Below are 19,380 nucleotides of genomic sequence, written 5' to 3'. Positions count from 1 at the left end.
AGGCATATGGAAATCGTTTCTATAGCTTTGGAGTTTTATATCATCGCTGTATTATTTTAAACATAATTTTTCAGTAGTCGGGAAAATGTCAAGCAGATAAATTATTGGCTTTCTTTCTCTAGAAATAAGGAATACTCACATCCCCACTAGTGAAAGGCACTTTTGTTTTTTATACTGAACTCATAAGTGTGGTTTTTTTGCATTCCTGGGCACTATGTGTCATATTTTGCTGCAGTGCAATGCTCCTCTATCATTCACCATATATGTATTTGGGATATTTTAGGGAATATTTGTAAAAAAGTCGACCCATCTGAATTCACGAATGAACCCACGCCGCATTTTAGACCCCGCTTCGTTTCCTTTGCTGTCGTCTACTACACCATTGATTACTTTGCGTAATCGTAACGCAGCTCGTGAGGATGCAACATTTTATTTTTAGAAGCGACTGGAGAGAGAAACACAAAGACAGACAGGGAGAGGGCTGTACACTGGATAACGAGGTGGGTGGGCACATGCTCTCTCTCTCTCTCTCTCTAGTCTCTCTCTCTCTCTCTCTCTCTCTCTCTGTAGCCTACTGTATAAGTACAGATCTGTGATGGAGACCCCATCACACCGCATTTCACTTTCACGCAGTGAAGATGAGCGCTCGGATAGCGAAATCCAACCCGGCCATGAAACTGATACTGGTGAGTAAACAAGATATTCTGCAGCTCTCCTCCTTGGTCCGCTGAACCGATCTTATCCGCTGGAGCACCGGGGTGCTCCTGACTTGGGGGAATGAGATTCTGGTTTTGCGAGACATGGATTATTATTGCGCTACACGCGGTTTCAGATAAGTGGTAATCAGTTGGGTACGGGCACTCGCCTTAGTCCAGGTTTATTACCCCAATATATTCGCTGATCACGTGGCATGTTCCCTCCTCACAGCATGCGTTCGCGTAGGTAATGTGATGATGTTCAATTTATCACCGGGGGCCAATAAGCACTCACTTCAGTCACGGATGGTGTCCCCTGAGATGCAGTCCGTTTTTTTTCATTTTAGATTTGACATTTTGGTGTCAATTGATCATGATCGGTCTTGTTTACAGTATCACTGGTTTTGAATAGACATGATCCTGTCTAAGTTTAGACAGAGTTATTTTAGTATTCACCCCGTCTTACTTACCTGTTTTAATTGTAGTCGGCATATAGAGTATGTGTGACGCATTTAAATGCTAAATAAGTAAAGCTGCATCCGCTATATTCATACATATTCATGATGTAAGGTAGTAGTAACCTGGCAATATAATGCAGTCCCACGTAGCAGCCCTGCAGTAAAAGCTTGTAGGCTACAGGTAAGGTTTTGTTGAGACTATGTAGATATGTCGATGCTGCTTTTTGGTTACTTCTGAGGCTGTTAGTGGTTGGTTTTGTAGTGAATAATATCATATTGTAAGCTGTTTGTGTATGTGTCCAGCTTCAGTAGCGTATTAGTAATAGTAGTAGTAGTGTATGTATTTATATGAGATCTGTCAAAGATGAATAAGAGTAAATTATTCCAGTTTTGGAAATATAATCAAACTGTACCCTTGTGTTGTCCTGGGGTCATTTTTGACCCCAGGACAACACAAAATGTTCTAAATAAATGAGACATCATATTTTTGGTTTAATATTGAATGACTTTTCCTAATTTAATGGGGACAACTGGGTAAACACAAACTCAACATGTTGATATGTAAAGTTATATGTAAAGCCATTAAAACACCCAAAAAATATCTCTTTCCAATTTTAGGTCAATCAGTGAGATTTGATGGTGATCTGCATATTTCTCCATAGTCCCGTAACAGGGATTCTGGATGTATACGGGTTTGGGTTGTTGGGGGGGGTTGTTTTATTTAAAGGGCTATTTAGGTAGTCAACAAAAAACTAAGTACCTGACACATAAACTTGGGTAGCAATTTTAATTACAATAATGTTCTGCAGGTTCAAATTGCAGGGGTCAAAAATGACCCCAGGATAACAGGTGTTGGTAAATTTGAAGGTAGCATGAGGGTTAAATGTTGCAGAAATGAATGTTGACATGTTTTATATGTCAGGTAATGACTTGGAATAAAGTTGACTAAGGAGTTGAAACACAGAGGTGGGTGATAATTTATACTGTATGCTTTATAAACAGTCAAACCTGACGGGGTCATTTTTGACCCCAGAGGACAACAGGTGTGATTATGTGCTGCCATTAGAAAAATTCAAATGATTCAAGAACAGCATCCTCACTAAACTTTGATATGTACCTCTCTGTGATCAGTCAAATAGTAAAAAATAATATAAAGTCAAAATAATTTATTGTTTCATTGTATTTTCACTCAAAAACAGGGTATACTTTTATGTAAACAAGGTCTATTGGCCCTAAATTCCAAAATGAAGGGAACGATTTGTGGTAATGTGTTGGACTGAAGTAAGACTAAAGGTGTAAAACAGAATTGATTGACAATTTATACTGTATGCTTTAAAAACAGTCAAACCAGGTGGGGTCATTTTTGACCCCAGAGGACAACAGGTGTATGGCAGTCGGGAGGACAACACAAGAGTTAGACTGGAGGTTGTTTGCTTTTGATGATTAAAGGAGCTCGTGTTTCACCCATCTTTTCATTCACTGCTTTCAATACTCACAACCAACAAATGTTTACTTTAGCTCTTATTTCATTGCTTTTTCTATGGCACATTTGAAATGAATGAAACTTAATCCTCTCAGAAGAGGAGCGTGTTGCCAGCAGATGGTGTTGACTGTGAGTTTGACATTACACTCATTTGTTCTACAACGCTTTCAGGGGATTTTAATAGGCCTGCAGGGTAGGAGCAGTTATTTTCTCTGGAGCGTTTTGCATGTGGTGCTGTATTGGGGCTTTCTAGGTTTTGCATATGTGCATGTACAGATGTGTATCTGGGTAGAAACAGGTTGTGCACTGTGGCTACACAACACTGGACCCACAATCTATCCTCATAATGTGTGTTTGTCTGCATGAGAAAGAGGAAGAGATGTTGTGACGTGTAAGCTCAGTCTGTCATTTTGTTTGGAAGAAGTGCCGCTTCTTTGTGTGTAAAGTATAGTGTACAAGGCAGTGAAGTAGAAATGACTGTGTGTGCATGTGACGGGTATACTTTCTGCCACCATTTCATGTGGTGTCCTCCAGTATTCTATCCAGTATTTCTCTGTAACAATTTACCCAAAATAGGCACATGTTTTATTCTCACAATTTCCTGACGTAGTGTTGTTGTGTTTATCCATTATTCAGTTAGTCATGCAGTCAGTCATTTGGACAGCCATGCAAGCATTTATCCAACTAATGAGTCAGACGCCCAGCTGCCACAGTCCCAACTGTCAGCATCCAGCCAATAAGTCAATCTGCACCCCTCTGGATCCCCCGTCCTCCCTTGAGCTATAGCCACTCACTGAGTTCGTAAGTAATTCTGTGTTAAAGGGGCACTCTGCCATTGTGTGTTCAAGATATTGTTTTTGCTTAGGAGCCCAGCGGCCAATGCAACTCCTTCACCTGCTCACGCTTCCTGTTCCCCCGCACGTCTCTGACTCATGTGGCTGCCTTCTGTCTGCTGAAAAAACACACTTTTTGTTTGGGTCCTTGCCCGGGATGATGTCAGTAGAACAGGCATGGAAATTGGATAGAATACTGTCATGCTGTTCCGTCTTTTTGTTTTTGTGCAGACACATGTTTTCAAATGTTAGTGAAGAAGTGAGGTTCAAAGGAACACAATTATGCAGCTGAGGACACCTGTCTGTCCATCCAGCCAATCAGACGGCTAGCTAGCCTGCACGTCAACCATCCATCCGTCCTTGTAGTATAGCCACCAATCCCCATTATCTCCCTCTATGATTATCTATCATCTGTGCTCTCTTTATCTCTACGCATCCTCTCCTTCACTCTCTGTTGTGGCCGTTGGCACTCGCTGCACCAACTTCCCTAAACCTGGCTGCAGGTTCACACACAGACAGGAGAAGCTGCAGAGAGGTCACTTGGCCAAACCGACTCAAATACTGGAGAAAGGGGGAGGAAGTGAGAGTGACAGGGGGGAGGGAGACATACAGAGGGTGTGTAAGCGTACAGGATCAACATGTTTTAAACAAACAAGCACAAACGTTTATTCAGAAAGCAACGATTACCTCTGGAAGGTGCTTCCGCACACCTAACTTCCCCTTTTCCATCAACAGTAGTACTGATAGCAGAAGTAAGTGTGTGCGTGTGTGTGTGTGTGTGTGTGTGTGTGTGTGTGTGTGTGTGTGTGTGTGTGTGGGACTGAGTGAATATCAGATACAAAGAGCAGAAAGAATATGTAAAAGAGATACACCTGTTCGTGTCACAATCACACACTGGAATCCCTCTTTGTTTTATATTAAATCTGGATGAGTTATATTAAAAACAGCGGGACTGATCTGATGCAAATTTCTGTAGTTACAGTTTATTAGATATGTTTGAACATGAGAATAATTTGATTTATTTACTTAATATGCTCCATCCCAAGTAAACATACTTAAGTAAAAGTACAAAAAATATAAAGCAGCAAGATGACGATATATATTAGTACATTATAAGATTGTTAATACTATACTGGATTAATGTGTAAGTAGCATTTTATCTTTGTAGCTGGTTGAGTTGTAGCTTTTTACACAGTTGTAGGAGGTTTAGTCCAGGGACGCCCCCTCCTAGGGGTCACAATATTGATTAGGGAGTTTATGAAACTATAAAATGATCTTCTTTTAGACAAATTTCAATTAATTTGTTGGACTTCCAACCGTCTTCCTTGGTTTTTATTTTCTTAAATATTGCAGAATTTGACCACTTTGGGCCTAAAATCGTCTTTTAAAATAAGCGAGAAGTTTAAAGTAAAAATATCTCTTTGATGGAACTGCTAACAACCCATAGACATCTGAAGTGTGACCAGGCCTCCAAGTAGACAAAGTTTAAGAGGTCACTAGCCCAAAATGTTGGGAATTACTGGTTTAATCTTCAACAGTGCATCATATTTTATCAAATGCATATATTTTATATTTTCTAAATGTTTTTCATATAAAATCTTCATATGTAAAGTAACTGGTAAATATAAAATGCACTGGAGTATAAAGTACAACATTTTCTTCTGAAATGTAGTGGAGTAAAAGTATAAAGCAGCAGAAAATATTAAAATAAATAAATAATATCTTTCGGCCTTCAGCGATCTACATAATGGCTGCAATTAATGGTAATTTGTATTGTTGATTAAACTGCTGATTATTTTCTCAATTAATCAATCAATAGTATAAGAAAGAAAATATAGTTTTTTTATTTTTGTAAATGCCCTTCACAACCAGCAAATATTACATCTGAATATTACATCTGAGAACAGCAGACTGACTGGGTTCTAGTAATTAGCCAAACACTATTAAATTCTTGGCAGAATTGCACATGTTAACTCACATTTTCAAGTCATTTTTATCACAATATTTAGCAGATTCAAAATTAGAAGCAGTTTTTTTTGGGATGCTGGGATGAGTAAGTGAACAAAGACAGAGTCCTCACAGGACCCAACACACACACAAACACACACGCACATGCACGCACACACACACACACACACACACACACACACACACACACACTCATCCCAGAGCTGGAATCCCCCCTCAGACCACCTGCGTTCTACAGTTAACTGAAGCCATGTGCCTGGTGGATAAGCTGGTGTAGTGTGGTTTGGTCCCTTTGTGCCATGGCTCTTCTCCTCATGCCATGAATTTAAAACTGACCTCTGGCTACTCAAACTCTGATTCTCCCCTTGCTTTGCTTTTCAGTGTGCTAGACTTTCATTGTAACTCTAAGCCTGAACCCTATCCGTAAGTTAAATACTGAAGCAAATTTGTTCTGGAAGCATTTGAATATTTCCACCAACAACAAAAGGGAGGACATGTTTTCGGTTTCAAAATGTAATTGGGATTCACTGAATTTGGTTAAGTTGCTGCCTGAAAACAGATGCTCATTTTGCCTCAATGTCTAAACATTTTTATCTTCTTTTTATTTTACCTATCAAAACAAATAAAAATGTATCTCACTCAAACATATTTTTATTATCCATAATGAAGCTGTCTGACGTCTGTTTGCACAGTGTTTACTGTATCTTCAATGTAATGCCTCTGATGAAGAGTATTTTAGCTCCAATTAATCGTAATAATTTGTTTTTTACCATTGTGCGTAAAATGAATAAACCCATTACCCGCCCATTACCTAGATGTTGCTCTTTTTATAAGCTCATATGAAAAGCATGTGTCCTCATTTTAAAGGCTATTTCTGGCAGGTGTCTGAACTCTTTTGATATGTTGCCACAGCCCATCTGTCATGCAGTGCATAAAGTGCAGTTACGCTTGTTTCAACAAAGCACAAGTCATCATTACACTTACATCTATAGCTATAATTTAGACAACAGACAGGTCATAGAGAAACAAAAACCCTTGGAAGTCTTATGAACCCCGTCCAGCCAAAGGACTGGCATTATTTCAGTAACTGTGTCATTGAATGTCAGAGGTATTACATTTCTGCCCATACTGACAGATAAACACTCTGTGAATGACTGTAAATTTCCTCGCTTAACATCATCTCACCACCAATAACATCACACTGGATTATTCACTGTGTCCCTCACTGTTGTGAGAAACGCGGCCCATCTCCTTGAGAAGGGCCTGTGTATCTCCACACTTTACTGACTGGAATACACTTGTGACGTTGTTTGTTTCATTCCAGAGGATAACATCTGCTAAAAAGCACATGTTCTCTGTTAAAGAATTGGTAAAGATCGTCTTTGCTCTGCATAAACATAAGGTTTTCTCTAAACTCACTTCAAATGGGATTTACTGGCATGGATTGCATAAGCAAACTGTATCAGATGAAGCCTGATTCAACCAGTAAATACATATTTCATTCTTAACCATTAAGATCCAGAGGAAGCCGATTTGGTGAGCCTTTTTTTTTTTTTCCAGCAAACAGCTTCAAACACAGCTCTCATCAGTTACAATCATTTGCATAGCAGCTGCCCTGCCTTGCTCAAGGGCATCTTTCTTAGGCAGAACATTACCATTACCTTTATACCTTCATCCATCCTCTCCCCTCAGCTGGCTGTGCTCCATGTAGGATGTGACTCTCGCTGAGCTTCCCTCGGGTGATGTGAACAGTATAATTATGGCTGTCAGTGGCCCCTAACTGCTGTGTAATTTGGGTTTCCAGCAGTCGTCCGTGATGTCATCAGATGGCAGCTTCTAAGGCGACAATGAGGTGAAAAGTTCAATATCTCTTTTAGCTGCTGATAGACTGATTCATGCACACCACAGGACATCTTCCCAATGAGTTCATTCTTAAAGAGTTGACAGGTTTCTTTTCCGCAGTAGCAGAGAGCTACTGTACTGGCTGGTTTTTGAAAAAGTGTGGCTCTCTGCCTGAAGTGTGTCATTACTAGAAAACAGAATAATACATAATACATATGATGTACAATGTGTGAGGGTGCATTAAACCATTGACCTACTATGTGTTTTTGAATCGTTTCCCTATCATCAAGACGTGACATCATAAAGCAATGTCTCTGAGCATGCATGTGCTGTCGTTTTATTTAAACTACTGAACATTATTCTCACTCTACAGTATATTGCAGCTGGAGTCCAGCAAAACTACTGTGCTGTATGAGGGAAATCAAAAACAATACAAGCCTGAGCACTTCCACATGTGCTCAGGCTCTCATGACTAAAGACTGACTGAAGTCAAGTCCTGCCAGTAAACTCATCCTGACTCGAACCTAAGATTAAAGCGGCAAGTGTAACCGTACCTAAATTTGCAAAAACAACAGGTGACCCTCTATCCGTCGCTCGGTGCCCTCCACCCTCCTGATGTTTCTGAATTGATTGGATGTGGTCTCACAGCTTAATGGTGTGTATACTACACACTACTTAATTTGAAGAGCAAGACTATATGATTATGGGTTTGATTGCCACGGGGGCCACCCATGCTACAAACAAACAGATGCAGCCATGGTACTGCTCAGCAAGTCGCTGTGGATGAAAGCCTTCAACCAAATGTTGTGCTCAGTGGTCCATAGGTTTTGCCGGGAAAACTACTGCGCTCGCCAGGCTGTTTGAAGTTTAGGTTTCTATTATGGTGTGTAAAACCCGTTCATCTATTTTTGCTATCTTTTTCAATGACCTCCTTTGCAAAAGGAAACACAAATAGAAGGACCTGCAATTATCTTGTTCATTTTCTGTTTAATGCATCATTTCAGGTTGATAACTCCTTAAAAATTAGAAATATTTGCACAGTGTAATCGAGTATTAAGTGAAAACGCAAATACAGTTACACACATACTGTACATGCAGACGAAAAGAGTATATTTAGCAACACATGACAGATGGGGGAGACACGTCTGTGCTGCACACTGTCTCTTCTACACACACACACACACTCATATACACATGTAGATTTCTGATGAAAAGATTTCTCTTGCCAAATATTTTGTAATATAATCGTGAATGAGAGATGCACACACACATACACACACACACACACACACTGAAAGTATCACTCTTAGTTTTGTGTCACAGACACACACACATCGTATATTAAGTTTTGTGGTTGCAAGTTTTAAGGTAAATGGGATAAATACACACATGCGGGAAGGAGATCAATGGTGTGTGGCGGGTAAACTGTATGAAAGAGTGGGTTAGTGTTTTGTACTCTGGTGGTGAATTGGGAAAGCCCAGTAACCTCCAACAGTACTTTTTATGAACAGCAGCCACGAGGAGACCGCAGAGCACACAGACCAACACTGAGGAAGACGATAATTGAACATCAACACTAACAAACATGCACACACACACACACACACACACATACACACAACACACACATTCTTGCATACAATCTTGCACGCACATGCATGAAGGTTTTGTAGTTGTTTGTTGTATGAATTCATTCATTTTTGAAGAGACACACAAACATGGTGGGAACAGAAAACCCCATACAAGCAAACTCAGTACGGCCTATTGTTAGTTTGTCCAAGCAGTGAGGATGTATCCCAGGCCAACGGGAAAGTCCACAGAGCCAATGGCTGAGGGACTTCAGGGTGTAAGGAACCAGATGTGTGACATCTGGTCTGCATGTGGCCTCGACCAGCTGCATGGCTGCATGTCAAACATGCTCACCAACTGATATCTTGGATTTTAGTCCAACGCTTTTCAGTTCCTGCTCAAGCGATGATACATGGGCTTGTTTTTGAGGCAATAGCCACATATGTCCGTCTCAGAGGCCTCGCTTACAGCCACCCACTTTGCAGTGTGTCCATATGGATGGATGGATTAGGGGGGAAGATATATGGGTGTGGTGTACTCCTGCTCCAGGGCGGTATTAAACTGTTGTAGATCAGCGTTGAACCACGTCAGATGCTTTTCAGCTAGAAAGCAACCCATCTTACAGAGCTGCTGACAGGGGTAGGAGACTGCTTGTGAGGTCAGAGAACACAGGGCTGCACAATTATGGCAATGTAGAATGATCCATTACTGAAACATCTGAATTCATTTATAAGCTTTGGAAAAGCGTTAAGATTATGAGAAACAGTGACAAAAGTCCAATAAAATAAATATAGGATACAATGATGCTTACATCATTTAGCATCGTGATTGAGGGCAGGACAAAGAGGACAATATTGCCTCCTGCAAAGAAATGTTGCTCTTGTGCTCCTGTTCAGTAACCCATATCCATGAAACTAAAGCTGAAAGTTTTAAGTCCTTGACCGGCTCCGTTTAAAGCAGAGGAAATCACTTCAGGACTGTGTGTCCACCAGGAGCTTCAACTTTACAGCTCTGACCTTTCTTTCAACTCCTTCTTACTGGAAGCTTTGGGTTGGCAAGTGCTCCAAAATGTAAACATATTTGAAACTTTAGCCAAAGAGGAGCTGTGCACGAGATGGGTTTCATTAGAGACTTTGTCACTGCTGTTGACTCTAAACTACTACTAAACCATTGTTCTTTCTCTCGCAGCTCTTCACAGCCTCTCTTTCCTGGGCCTTCCAGCAGCAGGCCGTACCGCCAAAGTACCAGTACCGCGACCCTGTGACATCTGACCTCCTGCTGTGTGACCAGTGCCCTCCTGGCACAGCCGTCAAACGACACTGCACCGCCGACTCACCCACAGAGTGCCAGGCCTGTCCTGAGAGGCATTTTGCTGAGAACTGGCACTGGGGGGACACGTGCCAATACTGCACCTCGGTATGTACGAGGCCAAAGGGTTCACCAAAGGTTCTTTTTAGTTTACCTCTTAATACCCAAGTGGCCTTTTTCTTTCTTTAGATTAGACGTCTTCCTCTTCGCCACTCTCGATGAATTACGTAATATGTATTGTTAACATATCTCCCTTGAGGTGTTTTTATATCCCTGTTCTAGTATTTAATTTCTGTCATTTTTCCAGAGACTGCATGTGAAGCAGCAGCACAACACTGTTCATATATGTGCATGTAAAGCAGCATTAATGTAAATGTTGCTCTGGACCTGCAGCAGCACTGTTTCAATGTGTGTGTGTGTGTGTGTGTGTGTGTGGTTTGTTGTGTTCAGGTGTGCAAAGAGAGACAGCTCGTGAAGCAGCAGTGCAACAGCACAGGTGACCAGTTGTGTGAGTGTGCCCCGGGTTTCCACCTAGTGGTGGAGTTCTGCATCACACACAGTACCTGTCCACCAGGCTACGGAGTGACAGCATTAGGTAAGACTAAGAATAACATTATCAATATTATTATGTCGCTCTGCTGGCAGATTGCCTTTGTTTTACAGAAGATTTCTGAGAAAGGAGATCACTTAATTTGTGGATTTTCTGTCCGGTCAGCATGTAAATTAGATTGAAATTGGAGATCCCTGATTAAAAGTAGGTAACTAAAATAAAACCAGAGAAAATTGGGAATATTCAGTCAGCACACATCCTGAGAGGAAGCACTGGCTGAGTTCAATGGATAAAAGTCCTATTGCCTCAATGTGATCACTTACCTGACTAGAGTGTGTGTGTGTGTGTGTGTGTGTGTGTGTGTGTGTGTGTGTGTGTGTTGATTTATGTGTGAATGGGTGTTTGCTGCTATGTGTGTTATACACTGCAGAAGGTATGTGTTTTCAGTATCCCTGTGTATTCTATATTTCCTCGAATCTTCCACTGTCACACTTTATGTCAAATCAGTATAATTCCAGATGTTTTACTGGCATGTCAGGAAGGAACCATCATGCTGCCAAAGCAGAGACACACACCAGTTACAGATCAGCATTTTCACATTAAAATGTCCTCTCCCTTATATCAATGTAAGCACTTCTCTCTCTCTCTTCGTCTTCTTCTGATTCTGTGAATCAGAATCTGTTCCAGATGCAGACGTCTCTTTTATCAGAGACAACTTTTTTCTTTCTATACTGACTTGACTCTTTCTTAGAACTGCTCTTCCTCTATCTCTCTGTCTGACTTTCGCACACGGACACACAGATTTTAACAACTATGTCATGTCCAGTAGTCTTGTTTTTAATTTGATTTGTCTGCGAGTTCCTCCTTATTCCTGTGTCTTTCTAGCAGAGAAGTGTTGTACATGCCAATGGTTGTTCTAATACAGTGTGAATAGTGGTTCTGTGTGATCATGAAACACACATTTATGCATGTCTTGCACTTTCACACCTGGCCTGGTCTGAGTTGGTGGCAGTGTTGCCTGAAACTTCAGTATTTTACAGTTGTAAGTGTTGCAGCACTGATAAATGTCATGTCTTAATTCTGTCCTTACAAATGACGTCTGAACAACTCTCTTTCTAATCACTCTTAACCAAACAACACAGACATTGGCTTGTCACTTGAACTGACGTTATTATACAATTAAATACATTATGGTGATTGATTTAGGAAAATCATTGCCTGAGAGGTAAATTCTGTTTTAATGGACTATGGAAATATAGTTCAGAATATGTTCTGAAGGAAACAGTCCTTATGGAAGTTAAAAAGTCATCCTCAAGTATTTCTAGTGTGGAAAAGGATCACTTCCTATTTTACATAAACTCCATTATTGGCATTTACAGCATTTTGTAATCGTTATTATTTAATTCCATTGGGGTAAAACTTCTGTCACTGTATCACTATGTGACAAATATCCATTATATTCAATGCTGTCATGCTGTCCTCACACCATCAGCTGACATCAGGAAGATTAACATTTACCCTTTTTCATTTGTGTGTAATTTGTTTCCAAAGTACCAGAATGATTTCCAGCAGTACTTCCTCATAACTCTGTATGTACAGAGGCTGTGAGTTTAGTTTGAATTGAATCAAATAGTTTTTGATTTACAGGGTTTTATCTGGCCAATTCATATTTGTTTTTATTGGATCATGTAAGTGCCTTTGACATTTTTGAGTTCTCTTCTCCTGGTTCCTCTTGACCACAATACCTAGTTAAAGTTCATCATACATTGTGGGTTCCATGAGAGACAATACTCAATTGTTTAACAAATCAATACTAATTGATATATCTTTTGGAAAAGCATTCCTCATCTTCAAAAGTCAAATTCCTGTCTGCAGGAGGATCAGACAGTTGTTTAAGATGCACAGCTGTTCATATAATAGGTGTTATAGGTTATTATGTTATATATCTGTCTTTGAAGGAATGGCAATGAATGGACTATCCGTCCAATCATCTCTGAGTGTATAAAAAATGAATTGGTATTTCATGCAAAGTGCTTCATCACTTGTTCCTCTTCATGATGATACATATTTTACAGGATAATTAAAGAGGAAAGGGAGGTTTGTTTTGAAATGAATTAGCATAACCTTTCTCCCTACAATCCTGAAGCTCTGCTCCCTCTTTGAATTTACTCCAGCGTGTTCGGCACAGACTCAAATATATCGTCTAGCATGAAGATTTCTTTGTTTGGGTGACTTACCTCTAATGGATTAACTCTTGCAAGAGTGGAAAAGCATTTATTTTGTTGTACGTTCAGACTGCTGCTGTTTGACTCGCTTTGTGTCACTCAAATAGTCAAATCTATGCACATATATCCTACTATATGAAATGAATATCTCTCTTAAGAATGAGAGACATTTTACTAAGAGCTACCCATGATTCTACAGAGACAAAGATCGTCTCTAAAACTGACAGCAAATATTTGAGTAATGTTTTGTCATATGTTGCATATTAGTCTGGAAACACTGGTTCTCAGCTTTTAACATCAACATCACATTCCCTTTAGAGTCTAATGCTTTTCCACCCACTACAGCACCAGATGCAGTCAAGGATGTCATTATCATGGTGGATATCTGACCTAATAATCCTTGCAGATTCTCTCCTTGGTGCGTCAGCAGTGACTGTGGGCAACTTAAAGAGAGGTTGATGCTGAATATTCCAGTGAACAGAATCTGATATTTCTACTGGAGCCGCAGTACAAACTGGCACAACGCTTCTCATGACTTCATCTTAGACCTGAAACCAGAATCCAGCGGCTGCATAGATGAAACAAAATGTTCCATGGATTCTGGTTATTATCTGACCCACAGTATTATCTGACAGCGCTCTACAGATAAGACAACTTTTTTCTGTGAATTCATTTAGCATGGATGTTCAATCAGACCTGAGAGACTAATGATGCTCTGCAGACGTAAGACAGCATTTCAGGGGATTCCCCTCTCTGAAGCTGAAGGACAGACTAACACTTATCATGTAATGCCTTGGGTTGTGGTTTAGACCTTAAACCACAGGATGTTAGAAACCCGATGGCTCAGACCTTCTTTTATGACTCTTATCTTTCCCCTTGATTTACTGATTTGTCTGTTTCTAGTTGTTATTCATTTCCTCTAACTGAACGCAACATTTTAAGTCTTTCTAACTAATTTATTTATGTTTTGGGGAACTGATTTTATTGGTGTAGGAAAGAAACAACAAATGAATGAATTAAACAGTGATGTTTTCCTTGATATTAAGGCTGCCACGAAGGATTATTTTCATTATAAATTAATCTGGCACTTATTTTCTTCATCGATTATATCTATAAAATAAAAAAAAGATTGAGATGACGTCAATAAATAGCTTGTTTTGAGCACGAAATCTAAAAAAGAATTGAACCTATATTTAACCAGGTGAGGTTTGAAATCTGTTTTTAAGGGTGACCTGCCAAGATGAAAAAAACAAAACAAACTCGGACTAAAAAGAGAAAGTAATAATATAATAAACTAAAAGTAGCCGAAGAACTAGGGCTGAGTATTTACCAATCGAGTTTACAATAATCTTGTAGTTCTCCAGAACTTATTATTATGTTTGCTATATCATAACGAAAAGAAAAGCAGCAAATCCTCACGAGAGGCTGAAAAAACTGAGAGATTGTTCGTAACCTATGGATTCTAGACAATTTAGTTAATTAATCTATGTAGACAGTAGAGCTACAGTAGCACCTCTACTTTACATTTTGCTACATCTTACGATGGTAAAGTGCTAACATGCTATTTCTGCATCGACGGAGGGAATTCTGAGGAAGAAGAAGATGAAAGCATATGAAACCATACAGACAGACGTGCACATTCTCATGCTGTACATGCTTTGTCATCAGTGCTGCAGGAAACATTAGCACTTTGCTGCATAATCAGCGAGCGGTTTCATGTTTTCAACTGTGCCACGGAAGAGGGAAACTACTAATCAAAGGTCAAATCTCATATAAGCAGAGCTCGTCCTCCGCCCACAAGTTTTCACTTCTATGCATTAGAGATAGAAACAAAATGAGGATGTGATTACAACGCTATTCACAGTACATAGACATCATCATATCGTCATGCATGCTGCAGGTCATACAGCAGAAGTTCTTGTGGTCTACTGTAGTGTCTTCATGGCATGGATACAAGTTGTTGAAATATAGTAAAATGTCACTGTAGATGGGTAAAACATATTTAAAATGTGATCAATTGCTGAGTGAGAAAGACATCATTACATCATAAGGGCAACATTTTAAGTGATTAAATAATAAATAGGCTTAGTTATTAAATTATTATCTTTTTCTGATACTATTAATCAGTAATGTTGTTACTTCATCTGTTAAAAACACTCTGCATGCATTATGAAGTCATAGTCAGATGTTTAGACATTTATGTCAGTCACGCTTAAAAATCATCAGCTGACCAATAATGTGTTGCAGATTCATATTTCCCATTCACAAACGAGATATCGTAACTAAGGAGGGGGTGTAGTGAGTAAGCGCGGTGTGAGTCATTCCCGGAGTCACATAGTTTTCTGTCCTCCTGACGCTTTGTCACATGTCGTCGTGGTCATAGTTCTAGGAATCACATCCTCTTGAACTCTTTGGTCAGCTACTGTATGTGCAGATGTGTAAAATTCTGATAATTAAGATGAGAAAAATCTGTAAGGCCGGTTGTTTCTCATAAAATGTGACACTTGAACTGTATTATTTCTGTCACAATCATGTTTTCATTCATAAAATTAACATTTGATCCTGTGTATCTCCTCCAGGTACACCGGTGAGTGACACCGCATGTGAACGTTGTCCCGCTGGTCATTTCTCCGGCGGCGAATCCGCCACCGAGGCATGTCAGCGCCAAAGAAATTGCTCTGATTTGGGCTTGAAGACACTGAGATGGGGCACATCCACTTCGAACAGCCTCTGTGGCACTCCGGACAAGACGGCAACGCTGGAGTGTTCTCAGCAGCACACTTTGTGCCACACTGGTAAGACATACACTCAGCTGTCTGTAGCAATCACTACTAGCAAACCCTACAGGAAGGTTTTAGGACTAATGCAGAGTGGAATCAGGGTACAGATTGTTTGTACAGAGTATTCACCGTGCACACACATACACACACGCACAAACAATGATGTTTTTGAGCTAACCGTAATTCTCAACAACTTAAAATCAGCCAGGGCTGAATTATTTCAGACATGCGGTCATTTTCATTCCAGAAATCGGGGGATTTCCTTGGTCAGGTTCTTTGTCCAGATTCCATTCTTTTCTAAATTCTTGCGTGTCTGAAAACCCGACACAAGAGAGAAAAACCAAAGCGAAGGGTTGAATGGGATGTTTATGCCACTGCTGTCATGTGACCCATGATGGATCAATTACACCGTTACACTGTCACATCCTCAAACTGCAATAACAGAGGAAACTTAGTCAAGCACAGAGAGACTTAAGGCGAGCTGGTAAGTCTTTGTTACTCAGACTTAAACTATGACAGATGTGGACAATTCATTTGAGAGGAGAAGCCTCAAATATGGCAGTGAGACCCCAGAGCCTGAGAAACCACAGTCACTGAAGAACACACATACAGATGCTCAGACCCTGGCTCACTCGTGCATACTGCATACCACACTTGGAAGGAAACACACAAAGCTGTTGCCCCTCAGGGAGGGTGATGCTGTCCTCAAACATTCATTCACAAATTGTCTTCCTGCGGAGTACACAACCACAGATTGTCTCCAGCAGATCCTGGAACAGTTCAGCAGGGTTTTTCTTTTCTTTTCTTTTTTTTTTACAAAGAAATGGGAAATTGAAAGCATTTGGGATTCCCAAAGTCGCTACGTGATTTGGAGAAACCACCAGGACGTCAATGTCAATTATAGAGCGAGCCACACTTAAATGATCCAGACATCAGAGAAACAAGCCTAATATCCTCTTCACATTAAACTCAACCATACCTACGTTGGTTTTACGAAACGCTTTTTTGAAATGTCTTGGTGTCCTTCATGTTCTGCATGGCAGTCATAAAACATATCCACACCAGGATGCTTCATAACGGTATGAAAATTGCAGTTTCACATCGTCAGCTTTGTTAGTTCTGCGAAAACAAAATACGAAAACCCTGCTCTTTGCAAAAAATAATTTGCCTCATAAAGAAGTCCCAGAAATGTACAAGTGAGCACGTAATGACAAAAAGTGTAGGCGTTAGGTGTTTGTGGCTCAGCAGCAAAGCGCAGCAAGTGTCAGTACGCCTCACCTCTCTTCGCTGTGGTTCAACGTGCACCTCTGGTTGCTTTGGTGCAGAGCAACAGAGATGGGCTCAGTTTGTCGGACTGATGTCAATGGTGGTTCAATGTTGTCAACGGAAAGAGAGCAAATCCTTATTTCTGTTGTGGTCAAATTACAAGCCAACAGTCTGAACACACACGCACAAACAAGTATAAAGAAATCCAGATGTATAATAGGCCGATGGGACCAAACTATGTTATCAGAATCACCTGTGCACCACGATTGAAACCTCTGTGAAGAATGCAGTTTGATTGACTTGGTCACCAGTCTAATTGTAAAATGTGCCCACTGCTATGAATTTCTTTATTGAGTTTTTTCATTTATTAATAATAATAATAAAGTCCCCTCTCCACACAATTTATTCCAGATGTGACCCTGTGTGAGGAGGCAGTCTTCCAGTCTCTCTCCCCCCTGCAACTGTCCTCGGTGCCCCTGGAGCGCCTGTTAGAGAGTCTTCCCGGGCAGAGGGTGGACCATAAGAGCCTGGAGAGGCTGAAGAAGACCTGCTCTCCCCAGCAGCAAGTTCTCCAGCTGCTGCGACTGTGGAGGGAGCAGAACAAAGACCAGGACAAGATGTACGCCCTCATACAAGGTACAGGAAAAAGGGCACCTTCTTTTTTTAGCCACTATAATTCAAGTCCTGGATTTGTGTATTAACGGCCACGCCTTGTCCCTTCAGATATGAACCACTGTGAGAGGAAAGTCTCCCGCTGCAACAGCCTAAAAAACCTGACCCTGGCTGACCTCCTGAAGGTGACCAACAGCCTGCCGGGGATCAAAGTTCAGCAGGAGGATGTGCAGGCTGTGGTGTCGACTTGCCTGCCCAGGCAGTACATCCTGCAGCTTCTTCACCTCTGGAAGACAGCAAACCATGACCTGGATCTAGCCAAAGGTCTGTCTCACAGTCTGAGGGTGCTGCGCAGCCAGGGGGCAGCACGCTATCTGGTGAAAGGCCTGAAGAAGATCAGCCGCATCATAGGAACCACCTCCATGCACAAGATGTATGAGAAGATGTTTGTTAGTATGCTTCACGATGAGTTGTGTTTTAAGGCTCATAAGCCATTAAATGAATAGAAATATGTGGCGCCTATAGCGTGAACAGAAACGAATGCATTATCAGATAAATAACACACAAACACACTTAGAAATGTATGTGAAAGAGTAACAGACGTGGGTTACACGATAATGTCAAGGTGTCATCAAATGATATCAAGCTATGCATATAGTGCCTAACTGTAACACAAGGGCAAGACAGGCTTCAAAGATTCTTCTTTGCCTCTCTGATTTTCTGCCAAAACAAGGACGTTTTGATTATATGAGGTAGCATGGGATGCTAATAACTTCACCCTCAGTCCACAGTATCTTTCTGCAGTGATTAAACTAATAAGCCTTAAAGGAAAGAAAGAAAAACTATCACACATCTGTGTACTCCAGGTAGGCCGAAACTAAAACTTAAAAAAGAAGGTTGTCTGGGAACTTTTTGACCGGAGTCTGTGAAAAATGAAAAACTATTTAAGATGTAAATAGAACACTATTTTATGGAAGATAGGCTGGCAGATGTCGTGTTTTTATTATTGTTGCTTTCTCGCTGATTGAGAGGAAGGATTTGGTTTCATAATGAAATAGATGTATTTTCTACAGTTTTCATTTGTTTGTTGGTTTGTTCTGGACTGCTGGCAAGTAAAGCTCATCAGAATTTTTTTTTTAAAATTGTCAGCAGTTTGAATGTACAAAGGAGTGCAATTGTTTTCTATTTAAAAAAATAATTTTACTTTCTGAATATGTAAAGGCTTGTTTTTTATTACTTTATCAGAAATACTGGATTCCAAATGCTGCAAGTTCATGAAGTGATATTTGTTTTATATTTTGTTTTATCACTTTTATATTATTAAATGTATGATCTGTGTTGTATATATGCCTGACTGTTCCTCTCTAAGCTCGTGTAACTTGTGGACACTAATGTCAATTGATCTGATTAAAATCAGTTTGTAAAAACGTGTTTTTTCTTCAGAGATAAGCGACTGGATTTGACCTGTTGGTGCAAGAGTTTTTACAGCTGCTCTTTATTGTTTACATGATGACAGGTGTGTGTACAGGGAGGGGCCCTTACACACCTGCTGCAGTAAAATGAGAGATTTTTGTGTCTGGAAACACTACCACTTTTGTCCACAGGGACCGCCAAAATCACCACAAAATGAAAGCTCCTCATAGCTTTAAGTAAATGTTAAAAAATGTTCCATCCACATTGGTCATGTCCGGTATAATTTTATCCATCGGTGAGGAATGACAGAGCTCAAAAGCCAATTTTATGTCATGGATAGAAGTGCTGGCAAACGTTGCAGGCCTGATTGACTCTGAG

General features: G+C 40.3%; 1 protein-coding gene across 1 annotated transcript; it reads left to right on the top strand.

Moving 5' to 3' along the window:
- Nucleotides 1-517: 517 nt before the first annotated feature.
- Nucleotides 518-19,231, top strand: LOC116398755 (tumor necrosis factor receptor superfamily member 11B-like). The gene is made up of 6 exons (XM_031875336.1): nt 518-686; nt 10,037-10,264; nt 10,607-10,751; nt 15,511-15,726; nt 17,389-17,613; nt 17,701-19,231. The coding sequence occupies exons 1-6, from the start codon at nt 639-641 to the stop codon at nt 18,093-18,095; spliced, it is 1,257 nt and encodes a 418-aa protein (XP_031731196.1). The 5' UTR covers nt 518-638; the 3' UTR covers nt 18,096-19,231.
- The last annotated feature ends 149 nt before the right edge of the window (nt 19,232-19,380 follow it).

Source organism: Anarrhichthys ocellatus, unplaced genomic scaffold, assembly GCF_004355925.1.
Source record: "Anarrhichthys ocellatus isolate YVR2014 unplaced genomic scaffold, GSC_Weel_1.0 scaffold89, whole genome shotgun sequence".
Taxonomy (NCBI): domain Eukaryota; kingdom Metazoa; phylum Chordata; class Actinopteri; order Perciformes; family Anarhichadidae; genus Anarrhichthys; species Anarrhichthys ocellatus.
Note: the sequence above shows the minus strand (reverse complement) of the source record. Positions and strands in the feature narration are given on the sequence as shown.